This window comes from Bos mutus, chromosome 10 (genome assembly GCF_027580195.1).
Source record: "Bos mutus isolate GX-2022 chromosome 10, NWIPB_WYAK_1.1, whole genome shotgun sequence".
NCBI lineage: Eukaryota > Metazoa > Chordata > Mammalia > Artiodactyla > Bovidae > Bos > Bos mutus.
In genome coordinates this window covers 93,569,903-93,590,166 of record NC_091626.1, presented here as the reverse complement: position 1 = coordinate 93,590,166, position 20,264 = coordinate 93,569,903, and the positions used below count along the sequence as shown (strand labels likewise).

Here is a 20,264-nt window from a genome sequence, read left to right as displayed (position 1 = left end):
TGCAGAAATACCAAATTGATTCTTTCAACAAACGTACACTGAGCAGATAATGAGTGCCAGAAACTGTGCTGGGGTAAAAATGGCTCAGAATTTATATTAAGAAACAGATATGTAAACAGAAGCACAAATACGGCACTGGGGCACTGGGAAACTACACAGTCACATGGAGCTACAGGTCGTCTAAGACACAGACTGAAACAAGGCAGAACCAGAGAAAGGAGCAGAGCTAACACAGCAGACGAGCAACAGACCATTCACTGAGGTTTTGCCATCAGGATTTTCCAGTTTTGCAAAGCAGAATCCAAGGGACCCATCTTTGACCCCTCCTTTACACTCATTTCCACACTTCCCAAATGGTCATCTGATTTCAAGATCTTTCATTTTATCCACCAAATAGTTTTTAAATCTACCGCCCTCTTTCCAACTCCATCTACTGCCCGGAGCCGGCATGAGGAGCTCCACCCGTGGCAAAGGTCATGAGGAAGGAGGCTCGGCATACGCAAAGGCGGGATCGAGCCTCAGGAGTCCCCCTGGATATTTTCGAGCATTTACCCCCAAAAACCAGAGTCTGCCTACTTTACTGCTTTGTGCTCTCACCTCTGACTTTACTGGGGGCTGTCCCCCACCACCATCTCGCTCTCTCTGATAAAGAGTTAACTTACAGCTCCAGTTAATAAGTTCCTGGGCATTAGGAGTGTTTAAATCCAAACCCCTCAGATAGCTCTCTAACTGGCCTGACAAGTTTACCTGGACTCCTACAGCCATGCATACGATTGTTTACAGTCTCTCAGCCTCGAGAGGCACGGGAAGTTTAAGATATTCAAATAGCTTAGAGCCTCTTGGAGAGTTAGAAACTGTCAGAATAAAACTAGTAAAAGATTTCATTGATGAGCCAATGCTTGCTGCCAAGTTTCCTCATCCCCTGTATTGTATCCTTGGAAGTGTATTAATTAATATAGTTGGTATGTAGAAAAAATAAGTAGTGGCCTTGGTGTTAGCAACTTTAGACCCTTAAGGTAATAAATTATTTCCTTTATTGTAAACCCACTGCACTTCTGCCCGGGCTTCTAAGACCCACTAGAGAAGGTGCCTAAGGTGGGGCACCTTCCGCTATTCGAGAGGGCGCCTGCGGCCTCTGTGGTCAGAGCTAACCTGATGTCACAGGTTATATTGATTTTCTGCGTAAACCAAGCTACTCAGCCTCTTTTCTCCGCTGAATTTTCCTACTGAGCTATCCTCATTCTACTACTCTTTATATCTTTGATGAATATTTAAATAAAGCTATTGTATCCAGTGAACTCGCCGAAGCCGTCTCCCCTTCGAACTCCCTGGATCAGCCGGGGCTGGACCTCGGCAATCTACCTTCATCCAAGTGACCATCGGCTCAGAACACAGTGGCATCCTTCCTACTGGTTGGTCCACACTGACTTCATTTTCTACACTAGAGCCAGGGTGATTTCTTTAAAGTTATTGCCACCCTCTTACATGGCTGTGCACAGTATCAGTTTCATACTTTACCCACATGGCCTTCTATAAACTACATATAGCTGCTCTCTTCCCTCCTGCCAAGCTATTCATTGTACCTCAAATGACTCTTAATCAACTTTCAGATCTCAGCTTAATCAGCCTTTCTTTGGGAAGGCTTTCCCAATTGGAATAAGTCCCTCTACAGAACACTCCCACAACCCTAGGCTTTTTTCTGTTATAGCATACATCTCAGATCATAATTTTGGGTGTATTTATATACTTTTTGATTAGTATCTAGCTCCCCCTCTAAATTGTAAGCTCCATGAAAAGGCAAGGTTTTTTGCTCATCACTGTTTCCAAGTATAAGCACTATCCCAGGACAGAAGCACTAAATAAAAAAAAATTAAAGAGTAATGTTAGGATATTGTTCTCTGCTCTAGGTTTAATCACATAATCAACACTACTAGTCAATTGCAAAAATTAATAGTCAAGGAAAAGTTTCTACAAGGTGTCTTCTAAAGGACTTAGTCCTTTTATCTTTTTATCTTATGCTATAATAAGCACAAAATACAAACAAGTATCCTAACAAACTGTGAGCTCTCAATCTTAAAACTACCAAAGATGTCAAAGTCAACAGTATCTGCTCAGTTCAGTTCAGTGGCTCAGTCGTGTCCGACTCTTTGCGATCCCCATGAATCGCAGCACACCAGGCCTCCCTGTCCATTACCAACTCCCAGAGTTCACTCAAACTCATGTCCATCGAGTCAGTGACGCCATCCAGCCATCTCATCCTCTGTCATCCCCTTCTCCTCCTGCCCCCAATCCCTCCCAGCATCAGGGTCTTTTCCAATGAGTCAACTCTTCGCATGAGGTGGCCAAAGTATTGGAGTTTCAGCTTCAGCATCAGTTCTTCCAATGAACACCCAGGACTGATCTCCTTTAGGATGGACTGGTTGGATCTCCTTGCAGTCCAAGGGACTCTCAAGAGTCTTCTCCAACAACACAGTTCAAAAGCATCAATTCTTCAGCGCTCAGCTTTCTTCACAGTCCAACTCTCACATCCATACATGACTACTGGAAAAAACATAGCCTTGACTAAATGGACCTTTATTGGCAAAGTAGTATCTCTGCTTTTGAATATGCTATCTAGGTTGGTCATAACTTTCCTTCCAAGGAGTAAGCGTCTTTTAATTTCACGGCTACAGTTACCATCTGCAGTGATTTTGGAGCCCAAAAAAATAAAGTCTGACACTGTTTCCACTGTTTCCCCATCTATTTCCCATGCAGTGATGGGACCAGATGCCATGATCTTCCTTTTCTGAATGTTGAGCTTTAAGCCAACTTTTTCACTCTCCTCTTTCACTTTCATCAAGAGGCTTTTTAGTTCCTCTTCACTTTCTGCCGTAAGGGTGGTGTCATCTGCATATCTGAGGTTATTGATATTTCTCCCAGCAATCTTGATTCCAGCTTGTGCTTCTTCCAGCCCAGCGTTTCTCATCATGTAGTCTGCATATAAGTTAAATAAGCAGGGTGACAACATGCAATATACAGCCTTGACGTAGTCCTTTTCCTTTTTGGAACCAGTCTGTTGCTCCTAGCCATTATTAATTTAGCAACCCAAGGCAATAACAACAAAAACTTTCAGATCTTGCAGAGAAGTTTAAAGCAAAAAAAGTATATCCAGAGAACAAATACTTTCAAAATCTTTCATGAATACATGGAGAAAGTTTAGAATTTCTGCTTCATAGAAGGTGGCTCCATCAACGATTCAACAATAAGAAAAAAATTATGAAAAATATAAATAGGCTAACCACATAAAGCCTAATTTGCTCACAGTAAACTAAACTAAGCAAATTAGAAAGTAGCTGACATAGCAGAGCTTCCAGAATGAGCCACCTGAGCAAGGGAACAAAACAAAATATAATCCTCCATAACAAAGCTCAAAATAAATGTATGATGGTAATCAACAAACTGAAAATAAAATAGTTTACTTCGTTAAAAAAATCAGTACATAGTTAGTGACGATCAAACAGTTAAAACACAGCCACAAAATTCAAGTGTTAGTCATTTAAACAGAAATAGGAAGAATACAGACTACAGAATGGGAACAAAGTACCTGGCCCACGTCATCAGTCTCCGGAACAAATCGGACACCAGTTTTGGACCTATTTCGTTTAATACCCTGTTGATCCCCATAGTCCTTGAGAGGTGAGGTAGGCGGAAAACGGTAGCTCTCTTTACAGAAGAAAGAAAAGAGAAAGGATTAAAAAAATAAGAAGCAACAATCTAAACTTTCACTCAGGAAATACGTAACAGACCTGGATATGCACATGTGCCCTTAACCCACACTATTTCCCACAGACAATCACAAACAAATCTTGCTGTGGCCAAACATTCCACAAAATTGGCACTTATGTTGCTCTTAAAGCCGATAAAATGAAAACTGAAGTGACCTGAAAATAGAACATATCAAAAATTCTAACTGGCTATAATTTTCAAGGAAGCAATAGAATATTTTCTCTTACATAAAAACAGTAAGTTGCTATAAAAATAACTTCTTTGATTCCCCAAAATAATACTAAAAAAACAGAAATTTTCAAACAACAAATTATCTAAAATCTGAATGGTGTTTACAAATCAGTATAAATGAACTAAACTACATAAAGAAAAATAGCCAACTGTGATTTTTAGTCATTATCATGACCAGTAACAATATTAACAGTGCAAGCTACTAAAGTTCACTCTAATTGCCTCTCTTCACTGCAAACTTTTACAAGTTTTCGCTATTCAAACATGAACCTCAGAGCTGTAGGAAAGGATGTGTATGCTCAGTCGCTCAGCTGTCTCCGACACCTTGAGACCCCATGGACTGTAACCCACCAGGCTCCTCTGTCCATGGGATTTTCCAGGCAAGAATACTGGAGTGGGTTGCCACTTATAGCAAAGTATAAGTAAGGTTAATTACAGGCAAACTCAGCGTTACCACCTTTTGTGCAGCCACTGAAATCTAGCTGCACAGAAAGGCTACAACTCCCCTGTTCTTACCACTGTCACGGGGCATTTCATAATGAGACATCTGAAGAACTATGAAGCCAAGAGAAGACTTACAATCCAGAAAGTACACCACACAGAAAATCCTATTTGTGTTTCTTTTGACTGGAGGCAGACAATTAAATCAAAGTTTTGTCAGGTAAAGCTTTACATGGTCTACAGAGCCTGAGAAGAACCAAAGTAACAGACTCAGAATATCAAAGTCCCACTGAACATGTTTCAAAATATTCACTGTAAAACTTTGTATCTTCTAGCACCTTATTTGTAGGATTTTAAATATGGGTTACATTTGTCTAAATACTACATGTCCTCAATATGTACTTCAGGAAGATTTTTAAGACAAAGAAAAGAAAGAAAAAGTTTTCAGAACATCTGAAAAATTTACCTGTCACAGTGACACCATCGAGGTCACTTGTACTCAGACTTGTAACAGAAATACTTCTCCCTCCTGAGTTTCTCGACAACCGTTGACTCCGCAGTTGGCCTATTGATTGTTCCAAGCTTTCTTTTAACTAAATTAAAGAATATAACGAAAGGAGATTTATTCTTCTTAAACTTCTAAATACAAATACCCTACAGATTTTTAAAGCTATTTCTGAACTACTGGTGTTCCTAAAGAGAATTTATATCACAGAAAATTCTGAACTAAATTATGTCAATAGAAATATAAAAACAGTAAACATAAATATTTTAAGAGCCAACTCTAAAGTGGTTTTAAATACCATCTGTCCCTACCTATTCCATCTTTGTATTACCAGAATACAAAAGACATGTCTACTAACTGAGGGTTTACAAAATCAGATGGATGTTCCACCCATGCTTAGAAACATAAAAAGGCCAACATCTGAAAAAGAGAGAGAAAGTTTTCTTCCGTTCTAAACACTCCCTCAGAAGCCCCAGATCTGTAACAAACAGGAAAATGAACAGTTGTCAAGAGTGACTGCCATTATGAAAAAATGTGCACTGCCCAACTCTGCACCAGAACATCTCTTTCACTCATTCAAAGACTTCAAATCCCAGAAAACCACGTGGTCAGATGTTAGACTATTAGTACGAACTAGGATCACAGTTGTCCAAATGCTCTCTTCAGACCAGCAGAGAGTTAACCAGCAGGGGAAATAAGATGGCATCTTTTTAGACCTAAAGAGCTACGACAAACAAAAACACACTTAATACTGAGAATAACATCCAGAGCTTTACAGAGCTATCGACCTAAAAAGAGGATTCAACTAAAATCTGAAGGAAAAAGACTAAACCTAAGGAAGATCCACATCCCATGAATTGCTGAGAAACTTCTGGTCCAGGCATTTTAGCCAACGGTGAATAAAAAAATAATATTAATAAAAATAATGTATGAATCCAGAAAACAAGTTATCTATAACTCTTTAAAGAGAATGTCAAAATAAAACAAGTGATGGAAAGGAAAGGGCTTCCTAAATCCAGCCAAAATTAAAGGTAGAACATCACTTATGGAGGGATAAGTTGGTTTCCTTGAGAAACTGTGCAGAAAGAAAGTAGCTTCGGCTGAAGGAAGAGTACAGCTGAAACAGAATATGAGTCACAAACGAGCAAATCCTTTTCCATTTTGCTTGTTCGGCTATAGCTCTTCTGGAGAATCAAGGTTAAAATAGCCTGGATTAAAAGGAACAGTGCTAGAATTTCAAGAATGTATTTGTATTGCCACTCTCATTTCTGGAAAAAAAAAAAAGATAAAGCTAGTATTTCCATACCCTCTGCTCCCTGCTTCTCTACACTGGGGTGTGTACGACACCATCCTGCCTGAACGTTCACCAGTTCAAGGGCCCAGACTATCAATCCAGGGAAATATACTGATGAAGCCTGGGAGAACTAAGGTCTACCTGGAGAGTAATTAACACACATATAAAATGAAACTAAGTTTAACATACAGGTAGATGAGAGGTCTTACATAGAGAACTTAGAATAGCATATCAGTAATCCAGGACAAGAATAAAATTGTACAATGTTAAAATGAAAAACTTCAAGTCCAAATTATGATACGAAAAAAGGAACTGAAAAGGTAAAATGTCTTTAGATCACACAAATTAGTGACAGAATCAGTTCTACCAAGGTTTCCTGTGTTTATTATCTGTATCTTTACAAGCTAAGCCTGATGTCAGTATCCTCTTTTTTCATAGCTTATTTTTTTTAATTGAAGTAAAGTTGATTATATTTTTGGAAGCAGAATCAGCTGACATTTCTAATCACTGCATCTTTTGGAAGGTAACCTGCCTTTTATAGCTCTGGCTGTCTTTAAGATTTTTCTCTTTGACTTTGAGTGTCAATAGTTTTACAATGATATGACTATGTGTAGTCTTATTTGTGGTTATTCCACTTCTGACTCATAGAGATAATGGAATCTGTAACCTGATCTCTTTCATGTGTTGTAAGTCTTCAGTCACGTCTCCTCATTTCTCCTGCCCCTTTCTTTCCGGCCCCCTTCCCTTCTCCTCTTCCTCTCCAACCAGCTGCATTCAAGTGATACCGTTTTACCAAATCCCATGGGTCATCCATGCTCTCCTCTCCTCCTTTCATTTCCCCATTTTTCTTTTTGAATATATTTTGCTGGTCTATCTCTCAATTTATTAATTCTCTCTTCAACTGTATACAAGCCACTACTTAATCCATCTGTTGATGTTTTCTTTTTCCTAATTTACTTGTTTGCTTATTTTAGTTATATTTTTCAGTTTCCATTAATTTTTTTCTGGTTACACCAAGTCTTAGTTGGGTACACAGGACCTCTGATCTTTGCTGCAGCATGCAGGATCTCCATGTGAGGCATGAGGGACCTTTAGTCACAGCATGTGGGATCTAGTCCTCTGAGCAGGGATTGAACTCAGGCCCTCTACATTGAGAATATGGAGTCTTGGCCACTTAACTATCAGGGAAATCCTTGTGATTTTCATTTGATTTTTTGTCTTTTAGAGTTTTCAATTCTATGTCAACATTCTGAATTTCTTGAACAGGTTAATCATAGTTATCTTATAGTTCATTACAGGTCCTCTTTTTCCCTTGCTTTTCAGTCATCTCTTGCACTTTCTTACGCCTGAGTATTTTTTAATCATGTGACAGACACAAGAAAAACTGTGGAGTTAATTTAAAGCTCTGGATTGATGACACCTTCTGTCAGAAGGGATTTGGTTCTGCTTCTATCAGAGAGTCAGCCTAGGTCACCAGGAAACCCAAAGCGCCTTAATTTGTTAGAACTGAGATGGCCAAAGAATTGATGCTTTTGAACTGTGGTGTTGGAGAAGACTCTTGAGAGTCCCTTGGACTGCAAGGAGATCCAACCAGTCCATCCTAAAGGAGATCAGTCCTGGGTGTTCATTGGAAGGACTGATGTTGAAGCTGAAACTCCAATACTTTGGCCACCTGATGCGAAGAGCTGACTCATTTGAAAAGACCCTGATGCTGGGAAAGATTGAGGGCAGGATGAGAAGGGGACGACAGAGGATGAGATGGTTGGATGGCATCACCAACTCAATGGACATGGGTTTGGGTGGACTCCGGGAATTGGTGATGGACAAGGAGGACTGGCATGCTGCGGTTCATGGGGTTGCAAAGAGTCGGACACGACTGAGCGACTGAACTGAACTGAGATGGTTCAAAGCTGGGCTTCTGACCCCATCAGCACTGTCAATTATTTTCAATTTATCACTGCTCTTATTTTCAGTTTACCATTTTCCTAGGTTATCGCCCTTTGGGGTCTCAGTCAAAAGCTGGAGGGTTCCTGAACTCCAATTCTGGTCCCTCCAGCCTCTTTAGGTCTATCGATAGCTCTAATCCTATCCACTTCTAAGCCACCTCGTTTCGGATCAGCTACTGCCTTGACAGAGGAGGAGTCCCAAATGCAGGACTCTTCCTTCCAGACTTCATTTTTTGCCAGATCTTGACTATTATATTCCCCACTATATTGGTAGTTTTCTAATAGTTTAGTAAAATTTTTTACACTTTTTAACCTTTTCAGTTGTTCTGCACGGGAGAGTTGATCTAAAATAATCTCATCAACAAATGCCAGAAGCAGAATTTGCCAGCATCCTTTTTACGCTTGCTGTGCTTAGTCCCTTCAGTCGTGTCCAACTCTTTGCAACCCTATGGACCTCAGACCACCAGGCTCCTCTGTCCATGAGATTCTCCAGGAAAGAATACTGGAGTGGGCTGCCATGCCACTCTCCAGGGGATCTTCCCAACCCAGGAATCCAACCTATGTCTCATGTGTCTACTGCATCACAGGCAGATTCTTTATCCACTGAGCCACGTGGGAAACCCATTATGTGGGTTTATTTGCTAACAAATCCTGAGCTGTAACTAAAAGCTGATTAAGATGATGAATTTACACACACACACAAACACACACACAATCCCTGCTAACAACAAAAACTCACCATGGAACATATGGGAAAATATTGCAGAACAAGAGAAATGATACATTACTCCCAAAATCTAGGAAGAATAACAGATGTTGTAAAGTTGATCATTTCAGAAATAAAATAAAAAGTTAAGACAAAGTATTTGGCAACCTCATTTTAAAACTCTCAAGAGATATGCCATATGCCATTGAACAGATGAACTAGCTAATATATAAAGATCAAAAAATGAACTGTAAAAGGTAAAGAGGTTAAAGATTTTTTTTAATCACTCCTGCAAACATCACAGCAAAAACAAGTCCTCCACCTAAGACACAAACTAAATGTAATAAAATTTACAACTACACTTAAAGTAGCAATAAAACAACAGACACCACACAAAATCTAGTCATGATGTACAAAACCAATTTGCTAACTCCTAGAATAAAAAACAAAAAGATAAAAAGATATAAAATTTCTTTTAAATTCCTTAGAATTATAACTTCTAATTATGTGCAAAAGCAGATAAAACTCAAAATTACATAAAAGCAAAACACTAAAAAAATTCTATTTAACATTAATTTACTATGATGGATGATGCTGTTTTGCAGAAACTAAATCAGTGTTCCACACAGACTACTGTACTGACCGCTATGGTCCAGATTCTAAAAGTTTATCTTGGAAACCTCACCACATACCAATGTTGATTCTATTTCCCCCACTGCAGAACCGGCATCATAGAACACGACATTTTTTCACTTTAACTTGACATAAATACACTATTTACATATTAGGTCTTCTTTCATCTCCATTCAATTGAAATCAGGCAAAAACAACTGAAGCAAGACGGAGGGGTCATGGTGAAGAGTTCTGACAAAATGTGGTCCATTGGAGAAAGGAATGGCAAAACACTTCAGTATTCTTGCCTTGAGAACCCCATGAAGAGCATGAAAAAGCAAAAAGATAGGACACTGAAAGATGAACTCCCCAGGTCAGTAGGTGCCCAATATGCTACTGGAAATCAGTGGAGAAATAACTCCAGAAAGAATGAAGAGACGGAGCCAAAGCAACAACACCACCCAGTTGTGGACGTGACTGGTGATAGAAGCAAGGTCTGATGCTGTAAAGAGCAATATTGCATAGGAACCTGGAATGTTAGGTCCATGAATTAAGGCAAATTGGAAGTGGTCAAACAGGAAATGGCAAGAGTGAACATTTTAGGATTTAGGATTTAGTGAATGCATTTTAGGAATCAGTGAACTAAAATGGACTGGAATGGGTGAATTTAACTCAGATGACCATTATATCTACCATTGTGGGCAGGAATCCCTTAGAAGAAATGGAGTAGCCATCATAGTCAACAGAAGAGTCCAAAATGCAGTATTTCGATGCAATCTCAAAAATGAAAGAATGATCTCTGTTCATTCCCAAGATAAACCACTCAGTACCACAGTAATCCAAGTCTACACCCCAACCAGTAATGCTGAAGAAGCTGAAGTTGAACGGTTCTATGAAGACCTACAAGACCTTCTAGAAATAATAACCAAAAAAGATGTCCTTTTCATATAGGAGACTAGAATGCAAAAGTAGGAAGTCAAGAGATACCTGCAGTAACAGGCAACTTTGGCCTTGGAGTATAGAATGAAGCAGGGCAAAGGCTAAAGAGTTTTGCCAAGAGAACGCACTGGTCACAGCAAACACCCTCTTCCAACAACACAAGAGATGACTCTACACATGGACATCACCAGATGGTCAATACCAATATCAGATTGATTATATTCCTTGCAGACAAAGATGGAGAAGCTCTATACAGTCAGGAAAAACTGGGAACTGACTATGGCTCAGATCATGAACGCCTTATTGCCAAATTCAGATTTAAATTGAAGAAAGTAGAGAAAACTGTTAGAACATTCAGATATGACCTAAATCAAATCCCTTACAATTACACAGTGCAAGTGACAAATAGATTCAAGGGATTATGTCTGATAGACAGACTGCCTGAAGAACTATGGATGGAGGTTCATGACACTACACAGGAGTCAGGGATCAAGACCATCCCCAAGAAAAAGCAATACCAAAAGGCAAAATTGTTGTCTGAGGAGGCCTTACAAATAGCTGAGAAAAGAAGAGACGCTAAAGGCAAAGGACAAAAGGAAAGATATACCCATTTGAATGCAGAGTTCCAAAGAGTAGCAAGAGAGATAAGAAAGCCTTCCTCAATGGTCAATGCAAAGAAATCAAGGAAAACAATAAAATGGGAAAGACTAGAAGGCATTGGCAACACACTCCAGTGTTCTTGCCTGGAAAATCCCATGGACGGAGGAGCCTGGTAGGCTGCAGACCATGGGGTTGGACACGACTGAGCAACTTCCCTTTCACTTTTCACTTTCATGCATTGGAGAAGGAAATGGCAACCCACTCCAGTGTTCTTGCCTGGAGAATCCCAGGAACGGAGGAGCCTGGTGGGCTGCTGTCTATGAGGTCACACAGAGTCAGACACAACTGACGTGTCTTAGCAGCAGCAGCAGTGATCTCTTCAAGAAAGTTAGAGATATCAAGGGAACATTTCATGCAAAGATGGGCACAATAAAGGACAGAAACAGTATGGACCCAACAGAAGCAGGAGATATTAAGAAGAGATGGCAACAATACACAGAAGAACTATACAAAAAAGATCTTCATAACCCACATAACTATAATGGTATGATCACTCACCTAGAGCCGGACATCCTGGAATGCAAATCAAGTGGGCCTTAGGAAGCATCACTATGAACAAACTAGTGAAGGTGATGGAATTCCAGTTAAGCTATTTCAAATCCTAAAAGATGATGATGTGAAAGTGCTGCACTCAATATGCCAGCAAATTTGGAAAACTCAGCAGTGGCCACAGGACTGGAAAAGGTCAGTTTTCATTCCAATCCCAAAGAACGGCAATGCCAAAGAATGTTCAAACTGCTGCACAATTGCACTCATCTCACACACTAGCAAAGTAATGCTCAAAATCCTCCAAGCCAGGCTTCAATAGTACATGAACCATGAACTTCCAGATGTTCAAGCTGGATTTTAAAAAGGCAAAGGAACCAGAGATCAAATTGCCAACATCTGATGGATCATAGAAAAAGCAAGAGAGTTCCAGAAAAACATCTATTTTTGCTTTATTGACTACGCCAAAGCCTTTGACTGTGTGGATCACAATAAACTGTGGAAAATTCTGAAAGAGATTGGGAATATCAGACCACCTGACCTGCCTCTTGAGAAATATGTATGTAGGTCAAGAAGCAACAGTTAGAACTGGACATGGAACAACAGACTGGTCCCAAATAGGAAAAGGAGTACATCAAGGCTATATATTGTCACCCTGCTTATTTAACTTCTATGCAGAGTACATCATGAGAAACGCTGGGTTGGAGGAAACACAAGCTGGAATCAAGACTGCTTGGAGAAATATCAATAACCTCAGATACACAGATGACACCAGCCTCATGGCAGAAAGCGAAGAAGAACTAAAGAGCCTCTTGATGAAAGTGAAAGAGGAGAGTAAAAAAGTTGGCTTAAAACTCAACATTCAGAAAACTAAGATCATGGCATCCAGTCCCATCATTTCATGGCAAATAGATGGGAAAACAATAGAATTGTTTATTTTGGGGGGCTCCAAAATCACTGCAGATGGTGACTACAGTCATGAAATTAAAAGACGCTTGCTCCTTGGAAGAAAAGCTATGACCAACCTAGACAGCATATCAAAGGTCTATATAGACAGCATATCAAAGGTCTACGTAGTCAAAGCTATGGTTTTTCCAGCAGTCATGTATAGGTGTGAGAGTTGGACTATAAAGAAAGATGAGCACTGAAGAATTAATGCTTTTGAACCATGATGTTGAAGAAGACTCTTGAGAGGCCCTTGGACTGCAAGGAGATCCAACCAGTCCATCCTAAAGGAGATCAGTCCTGGGTGTTCATTGGAAGGACTGATGCTGAAGCTGATACTCTAATACTTTGGCCTCCTGATGTGAAGGACTGACTCATTGGAAAAGACCCTGATGCTGGGAAATATTGAAGGCAGGAGGAGAAGGGGACGACAGAGGATGAGATGGTTGGATGGCATCACCAACTCAATGGACATGAGTCTGAGTAAGCTCCCGAAGTTGTTGATGGACGGGGAAGCCTGGCATGCTACAGTCCATGGGGTCAGAAAGAGTCAGACACAACTGAGCAACTGAACTGAACTGACCCAGTAGAAATAAAAATAAAACTCAGCCACTGAAATTGAATGGCAATACTTGTTTACAAGGTAGTTTATTCAAATTGTTAAGACATTCTTTTAAACAAACAATTCAAGTTGAAAAATCTCTTTCTAGTGACAGATGAAATAATTTGGGCATTAATAAAAATACTAACTACAATGGAATAAAGCTGTTCCAATACACCTAAGTTCGTAAGTTAATGATACTCAAAAAGAAAAAAAAAAAAAAACGTCATTGGTCACCAGTAGGGAACGCTAGGGAAATAACTCATCATTTTGGAAAGGAGTAAATAAATTATAAGCTTTCAGATTAACAATATAAGAGCAAATTTTAAAAACTCTCATCAACATCTCTGAAAGGCCTCTGACATCTCTATTTGAAGGTCTAATTTAAGACAAAATATAAGTCAAGCTCAGTGAATTGAAATATATATATATATTGCACATATATATAAAACTCAGAAAGACTGAGTATACTGCAAATCAAATATATGAAGAGAAATCACCTAGGCAGCAGTCGCACTCCATATAAGGGGTGTAATCATTAAAAACATCATGATTCAGAAGAACCAGAAGAAAGCCCGTACTTGCCTCAACTCTACTACTTCTGCATCTGCTCCTGTTGACCTATTTCACAGACTAACATTTTATTTTGAGAATGAAATAACATAATGTATGTAGAATAATTAGAGCAATGCCTAGGGAGGCTCAGACAGTAAAGTGTCTGCCTGCAATGCTGGAGACCGGGGTTCAGTTCCTGGGTCGGGAAGATCCCCTGGAGAAGGAAATGGCAATCCACTCCAGCACTCTTGACTGGAAAATCCCATGGACAGAGGAGCCTGATAGGCTACAGTCCATGGGGTCGCAAAGAGTCAGACACAACTGATCTACTAGCTACTACTACTAGGGAAGATTAGTTTGTCCAGTAAATGGCAGTTTTCATTGTGATGATTACAGATGCTGAATGTAAGAGCAAACATGAGTGAAGAAATGGGATGTTTTAATCTAAAGAAACTCTTCAGAAAAAGATCATTCCCTAAAGACTCACTGAATTCCTCTGTACATCTACAGACTCTTAAACAGCAAAACTGCCACTATTCTCACTCTCAGCTATTTCTTTTTAACTTTTTATTTTATACTGGAGTATAGCTGATTAACAATGTTGTGTTAGTTTCAGGTGTACAGCGAAGTGATTCGGTTATCAGTGAAGTGACTCGGTTATACATATACATGTATCCATTATTTTTCAAATTCTTTTCCCACTTAGGTTGTTAATAACATTGAGCAGAATTTCCTGTACTATACAGTAGGTCCTTGTTGGTTAACTATTTTAAATATATTAATAGCAGTGTGTACATGTCAATCCCAAACTCCCTAACTATTCCTCCCCACCACCCTTCCTATATCTTTATAACCCCATGTGTAACTCCTCCATAATATAATTCAAATTTCATTTTAGCATTATCAATTTTCGTTTCTTTGCAACACTTTCATCTTTTTGACCAATTCCTTTATTATTATTATTTATTTTTATAAATAGCAAGGTTTGTCACTGGAATAGAAGGGAAGTATCACAATCATACTTTTCATTGTCTGCAACCAATCAGCAACAAACTTCAAAAGCAGCAATTTGTTATTTACACAGTAAGGTGTGGCCTGAAGAGCTAGCAGCAAAGTTTCTCCTTTTTTGCAGTTACTCATCATTAATACAATGTTGTGTTAATTGAAATTTGAATTGTATTGTTTAAGGACGGGTGTTATTTTGACCACATAGGAGTAATAAAATTCATGCACATCAAAACCATGCAACAAGGACTGTCTTTACTTTTCAGAGTCCTCAAAAAGCTACTCCATGCATTCAGTGAAGGTGTTACAGCTGTATTCAGTGGAAGAGTTACGCTAAACTTCACCTCACCTGGGACTGGGACTCTGGTTTGTTTCTTTCAGTGAAAAAAATATATATATACTGACTTTCCAAAATTCATTAATAACTAAACCTCTTGACCAGTCTTTGGGAAGGTAAGGTTTCCAAGCAACAGTAAACAGCTAAGAAACTAGGCACCAACTCCACACACAGTATCAAAAATGCCTATGAAATAAATCATATTAAGTAAAATTTGCCCTCAGTAAGACAAGATGAGAAAAGGCAAAGAGCCACAAGGATTAACTTCCATGGTCAACTTATAGTTATTGATACTAATAAGCAGTGTATCTCACATACTCACATTCTCAACAAAATTAAGCTCATTGAACGAGAGGGGAAAAAAAACTATCCACCATTACTTTCACAAAGAGGAATTTCCATAATAAAGTAGGAATAAAACAAAAATAAAATAGGAACAGTAATTACTCACACATAAACACAATAGGTAACAAATATTCAAATAATTAGCTTACATACAAATGAAAAACACAACTAAAAAAAAAAAAATCAACAACGACCTTGGTAAAAATTCTAATGTTGCAATTCAAGTGAAGTGAAAGACGCTCGGTCACGTCCGACTCTTTGCGACCCCATGGACTATACAGTCCTATACAATTCTATACTATACTATACAATTCTCTAGGCCAGAATACTGGAGTGGGTAGGCTTTCCCTTCTCCAGGGCACCTTCCCAACCCAGGGATTGAACCCAGGTCTCCCGCACTGCAGGCGGATTCTTTACCAGCTGAGCCACAAGGGAAGCCCGTTGCAATTCCAAGTAGGCTTAAACTGTGGAAACCATTAAAGATCCTATTTAGTTTCTTCAGATACTTTCTTACTCCAAATTATCCTTTATTTTCATACTAGGAAAACACACATCCCCTAACACAGATTATACAGAAATGCATGCAAATCTAGTCATGTATAGGTTAACTGCATCCACTTGGCTGCATGGATGAGCAGAAACTGGAAGCGTGTGAATATTTCATCTAACCATTTACCCTGGTTTCACCTGAAAGTAAAGTCAGTATTTAGCAAACATTCACAACGAATACAGCACAGGTGACTATGGAGGGAGTTCATTCATGTTGTATAAAAAAGAAAGATTGAAGTACTTGATTTACAAGTGTAAGGTCAACTTGGCAAAATCCAGGGCAGAAGTAGAGGCAGAGAAGAGGTGATGTCAAAAATTTTGTCCAACATAATAATGACAGCCATGGGCACACCAATTAAGTGCTTTCTACTTGACTTTCCTTCACTGACTGTTTCCCCACAGAATGTCAAGGTTGACCTGGCAATAGACTGCAAAATAGATTGGCTGTAGAGTTAATTTTATCAGCTCTCCTTTGGTCCCTTACAGCCTATTTATCTTCTACTATTAACACTAGAACAAAGAGAAGGAGGAGGGCAGAAAGAAGAGGTGGAGGAGGTGAGGCATTTTATAAAATTAGAGTGCAAATTTATGGATTCCATATTTTTCCAGTCCCACCATCTGTTGCTGAAATGTATTTTTTAAATGGCTGCTGCTATCTTTTTCATTTATCAAAAAGATCATTATCTCTGCTATCCCTAACCTCTCTGCACATGCTGATTTATGGAAATATAAGTCCATACAAATACTTTTCAAATTTAGAAATCCCCTTTATTTATGTAACTATTTTATTTTTAAATGAAATCTCATATATTCAAAGCCCATACAGAACACATATTCTAACCACAGTTTTTTTTAATTTTTTAAAAGTACTTCCATAAAATATTTGTAATGTTATTAAATAAGCATGCATGAAAAATGGAATGTACTTTTAATTGTACCTTATTGTATTTTGGGTGGACAGGCAATATAATCATGGGGCAAAAGCAATATTACGTATGCTGCCTATTTAGCGTATTGAAGTCAAAATAATCAGGTACACTTATCGCTGTGAATGTTATAACACATTATGTTGTTTATAGTCACAATAATATACAAAAGAAACTTAAGTTAGACCCAATGAATTCCAGGAAAGTACTGAATGCCTATAATGTGCTGTGGTGATTTAGTCACTCAGTCGTGTCCGACTCTTGTGACCACATGGACTGCAAACTGCCAGGCTCCTCTGTCCATGGGATTTCACAAGCAAGAACACTGGAGAGGGTTGCCATTTCCTTCTCCAGGGGATCTTCTCGACCCAGGGATGAACTCACATCTCCTGCCTTGGCAGGTTGGTTCTTTACCACTGGGCCACCAGGGAAGGCCTGCCTAAAATACCAAGTACTATATTAAGAACACAGCCAACACTTGAAGATAGGGATTACTTGATGAATTAAAGAAGTAACAAGAACATAAAGGTTTAACAAGAGTCTAAAACAGCATGACTACTTCAATAAATGTTAGCTCTATAAGGCATATATAATTATGTTCAGTTTTCAGATGATTAAACTCAAGTTCAGAAAGGTTTATTAACTTGCCCAAAATCACTGAAGTGGTTTCTAGTGGAAAAAGTTCAGGATTCAGTAATAAGTCTGACTCCAAAGTCTACAGTTTTCCACTAGTTTCAAAGCAAAATTTTGTAAAAAAAAAAAATTCTGTCTAGTAGTTTCACGGGAAACTTGGCAATAAAATTTTAAACATAAGGGTCTAAGAACTTAACTCCTAAGATCTGAAATATATTAACAAAAAGAGGGTTCTAACAGAATTCAGTTGTTCCATTACAATTTCTTATCCAGAAACTCTTACTACTTAACACTAAAGTCGTTAAAAGTTGGTACAGTTCTCACCTTTAGGGCAATTATCAGAACTCAGCCAGAGAGAAAGGTATGAGTACCTTTGGCTCTGGAATATTACAAGTAGCTCATGTCTGGCTCCAAAAATCTAACATTATCCTTCTGGGCTGTCACTATGTATATCTGACAACTGAAACCCACTAAAAAGAAGAAAAACCTGGACTTTGTTACGTAACATTCAAATTTTTCCAAAGTTCATATGCCAGATGGTAACAGTCTATTATTCCCAAAGGGAAATTTGAATCAGAGTGCTTAATTTGAAGAAAAATGACCTGTTAATACATGCCTCTAAGGTCTAATTTGACAGTATTATATTTTAACCAATCTTTACCTTAAAAATGTACTTAGTAAATCTAATGATTTGAATTAAGAGAACTGTATCTTTCCTTTATATGGAGTATTAACTACTTCAGCCTCATCAGCTACAGTCCAAATTTCTACTGCAGAATGTATTAACTTTCTATGTTGAACATTCCTTAAGGGCATTCCATTTCTATAACATTAACATAAAAAACAGACCTGTTCTCTCATGAATAGTAACATACAGTCCTAGAAATATCCTAAACACTAGGCAATTCAACTGTACTATTTAACCCAGGAGTACAATATATTCCAAATCTTCCCAGTAAACTTGCAAATAAAACTTTGCCATAGGGCTTCCCTGGTGGCTCAGAAGGTAAATAATCTGTCTGCTACGCAGGAGACCCGGGTTTGATCCCTGGGTTGGGAAGATCCCCTGGAGGAGGGCATGGCAACCCACTCCAATATTTTTACCCAGAGAATTCCATAGACAGAGGAGCCTAGGAGGCTACAGTCCATGGGGTTGCATAGAGTCAGACACGACTGAGCAACTAACACTTTCATAACATAGGTTCTTTTTGGACCAAATGTTCTCAGACTTCCAAAAAAATTTACAGCATGAGAAATAACACAAGATGACACCTCCTTAAGTTCATAAAGTTCACTGAACCCAAAGATCCTAAATCATATCATCCAATTTAATATGGCTTGTTGGCTGCTATGGCTACAAGAAAGGCTAGTTAGAAAAAAAAAAAAAAATCAACAGTTATCACTTAGGAAGAAGGAGGAAGGAAACTTGCAGAATCCACCACATTGCCTTAAGTGGCAGCTAGAACTGCCAACTTTGACAAGCCTTCAATGCCAATCCAAGCTCAGCACCAGACTCCCTCCCATTCTGTTTCCACATTTGTTCCATCTAACTCTCATTCTGGACATTGTACCAGAGGTAACCTTAATGACTTGTATGACGATGGGCTTTGGATCTTCAATCAGTTAAGATAACCTCCAAAATCTAGTTTATCAATGTAAATTATATTACTCTTCAAACTTGGAATCCAAAATCCCAATTTTCAGAAAAAAAAAAAAAAATCGCAGCATCATGAAAACATGGGTAACCACAAATGAATGACAGGAACAAACCCTGGTGCTGGGTTTGGGGATAATGTCCTATCCTTGGCTCTGTCACTGACTTACTGTGAGACTATGCAAGTTAGTGACCATTCCATGCCCCAATAGCATCTACCCACTAGGACTACTGAAACAATTAAATGAGTTTCTACCAAAAAAAAAAAAAGAAAGAGCCTGTAAACTAAACTTAGGCAGAAATTCCCAAAGAGGTAGGTGCTGTTTTCCTATGAAACACCACACACCCATTGCCAATCCTCTAACACTGCTCAACTCTTCACAGAGCAAGACCTTCACATATAATAAGCAAAGAATTACATTTAGCGTTGGAATAAAGATTCAAGAAAACAATAGCAAAATCATGTACATTTCAAGAAAAAGTAGTCCAAAAATTGACTGATCATGACTCTTGACCCTTACAAAACCAACAGAAATAATTCCCACAATTCTCTTGTTTGAAGAAATCATCTCAGGAGGAAAACATTGCACTGAATATTTATATTGTCTCTCACTCACTGACAAATTATGTTCACAAAACTAAATCTCAATAAAATAAATATATAAGTTTATATACAGTTGACCTTTGAACAACATGGGTGTGAACTACACTAGTCTACCTATATGCAGATTTTTTTCAATAGTAAATAGCACAGTATCGCATGATCCAAGGTTGGCTGAATCCACGAACACAGAACTGTAAATATGGAGAACTTCAGACAGGGAGGAAACTCAGACACCAAGAGCCAACTACAAGTTATACACAAATTTTCAACTGCATGGAAGGTCAGAGTCCCAACCTCCGTGTTGTTCAAAGGTAAACTATATATCACTTATATCCATTTCCTGAGATTTAACATTAGTATCATTTATAAATCTAAGTTAATAATAAAAGTTCTTATCTTACCTAGAGCAGAATAGCTGATCTCATTTCCTAGGAAATCTCTTATATGTTAAAAGAGAAATGCTAATTTCAATTAGACAATGGATATTTAACATGGGGAAAATTCTTTTAACAGTTGAACAATGGT

The 20,264-nt window shown here is 38.5% G+C and overlaps 1 protein-coding gene across 9 annotated transcripts in view; it reads right to left on the bottom strand.

The window, feature by feature from the left end:
• CEP128 (centrosomal protein 128) overlaps nucleotides 1-20,264 on the bottom strand; it is a 479,221-nt gene that overhangs the window by 429,392 nt on the left and 29,565 nt on the right. For 8 of the 9 annotated variants that reach the window (XM_070378430.1, XM_070378426.1, XM_070378432.1 and 5 more), the window contains 2 exons: nucleotides 4,904-5,030; nucleotides 3,584-3,702 (listed from right to left, as the gene is read on the bottom strand). The exons of the other annotated variant lie outside the window; for it this stretch is intronic. In XM_070378430.1, the coding sequence (XP_070234531.1) occupies nucleotides 3,584-3,702; nucleotides 4,904-5,030 (246 nt within the window). The remainder of the gene's footprint in view (nucleotides 1-3,583; nucleotides 3,703-4,903; nucleotides 5,031-20,264) is intronic. 9 annotated transcript variants of the gene reach the window in all.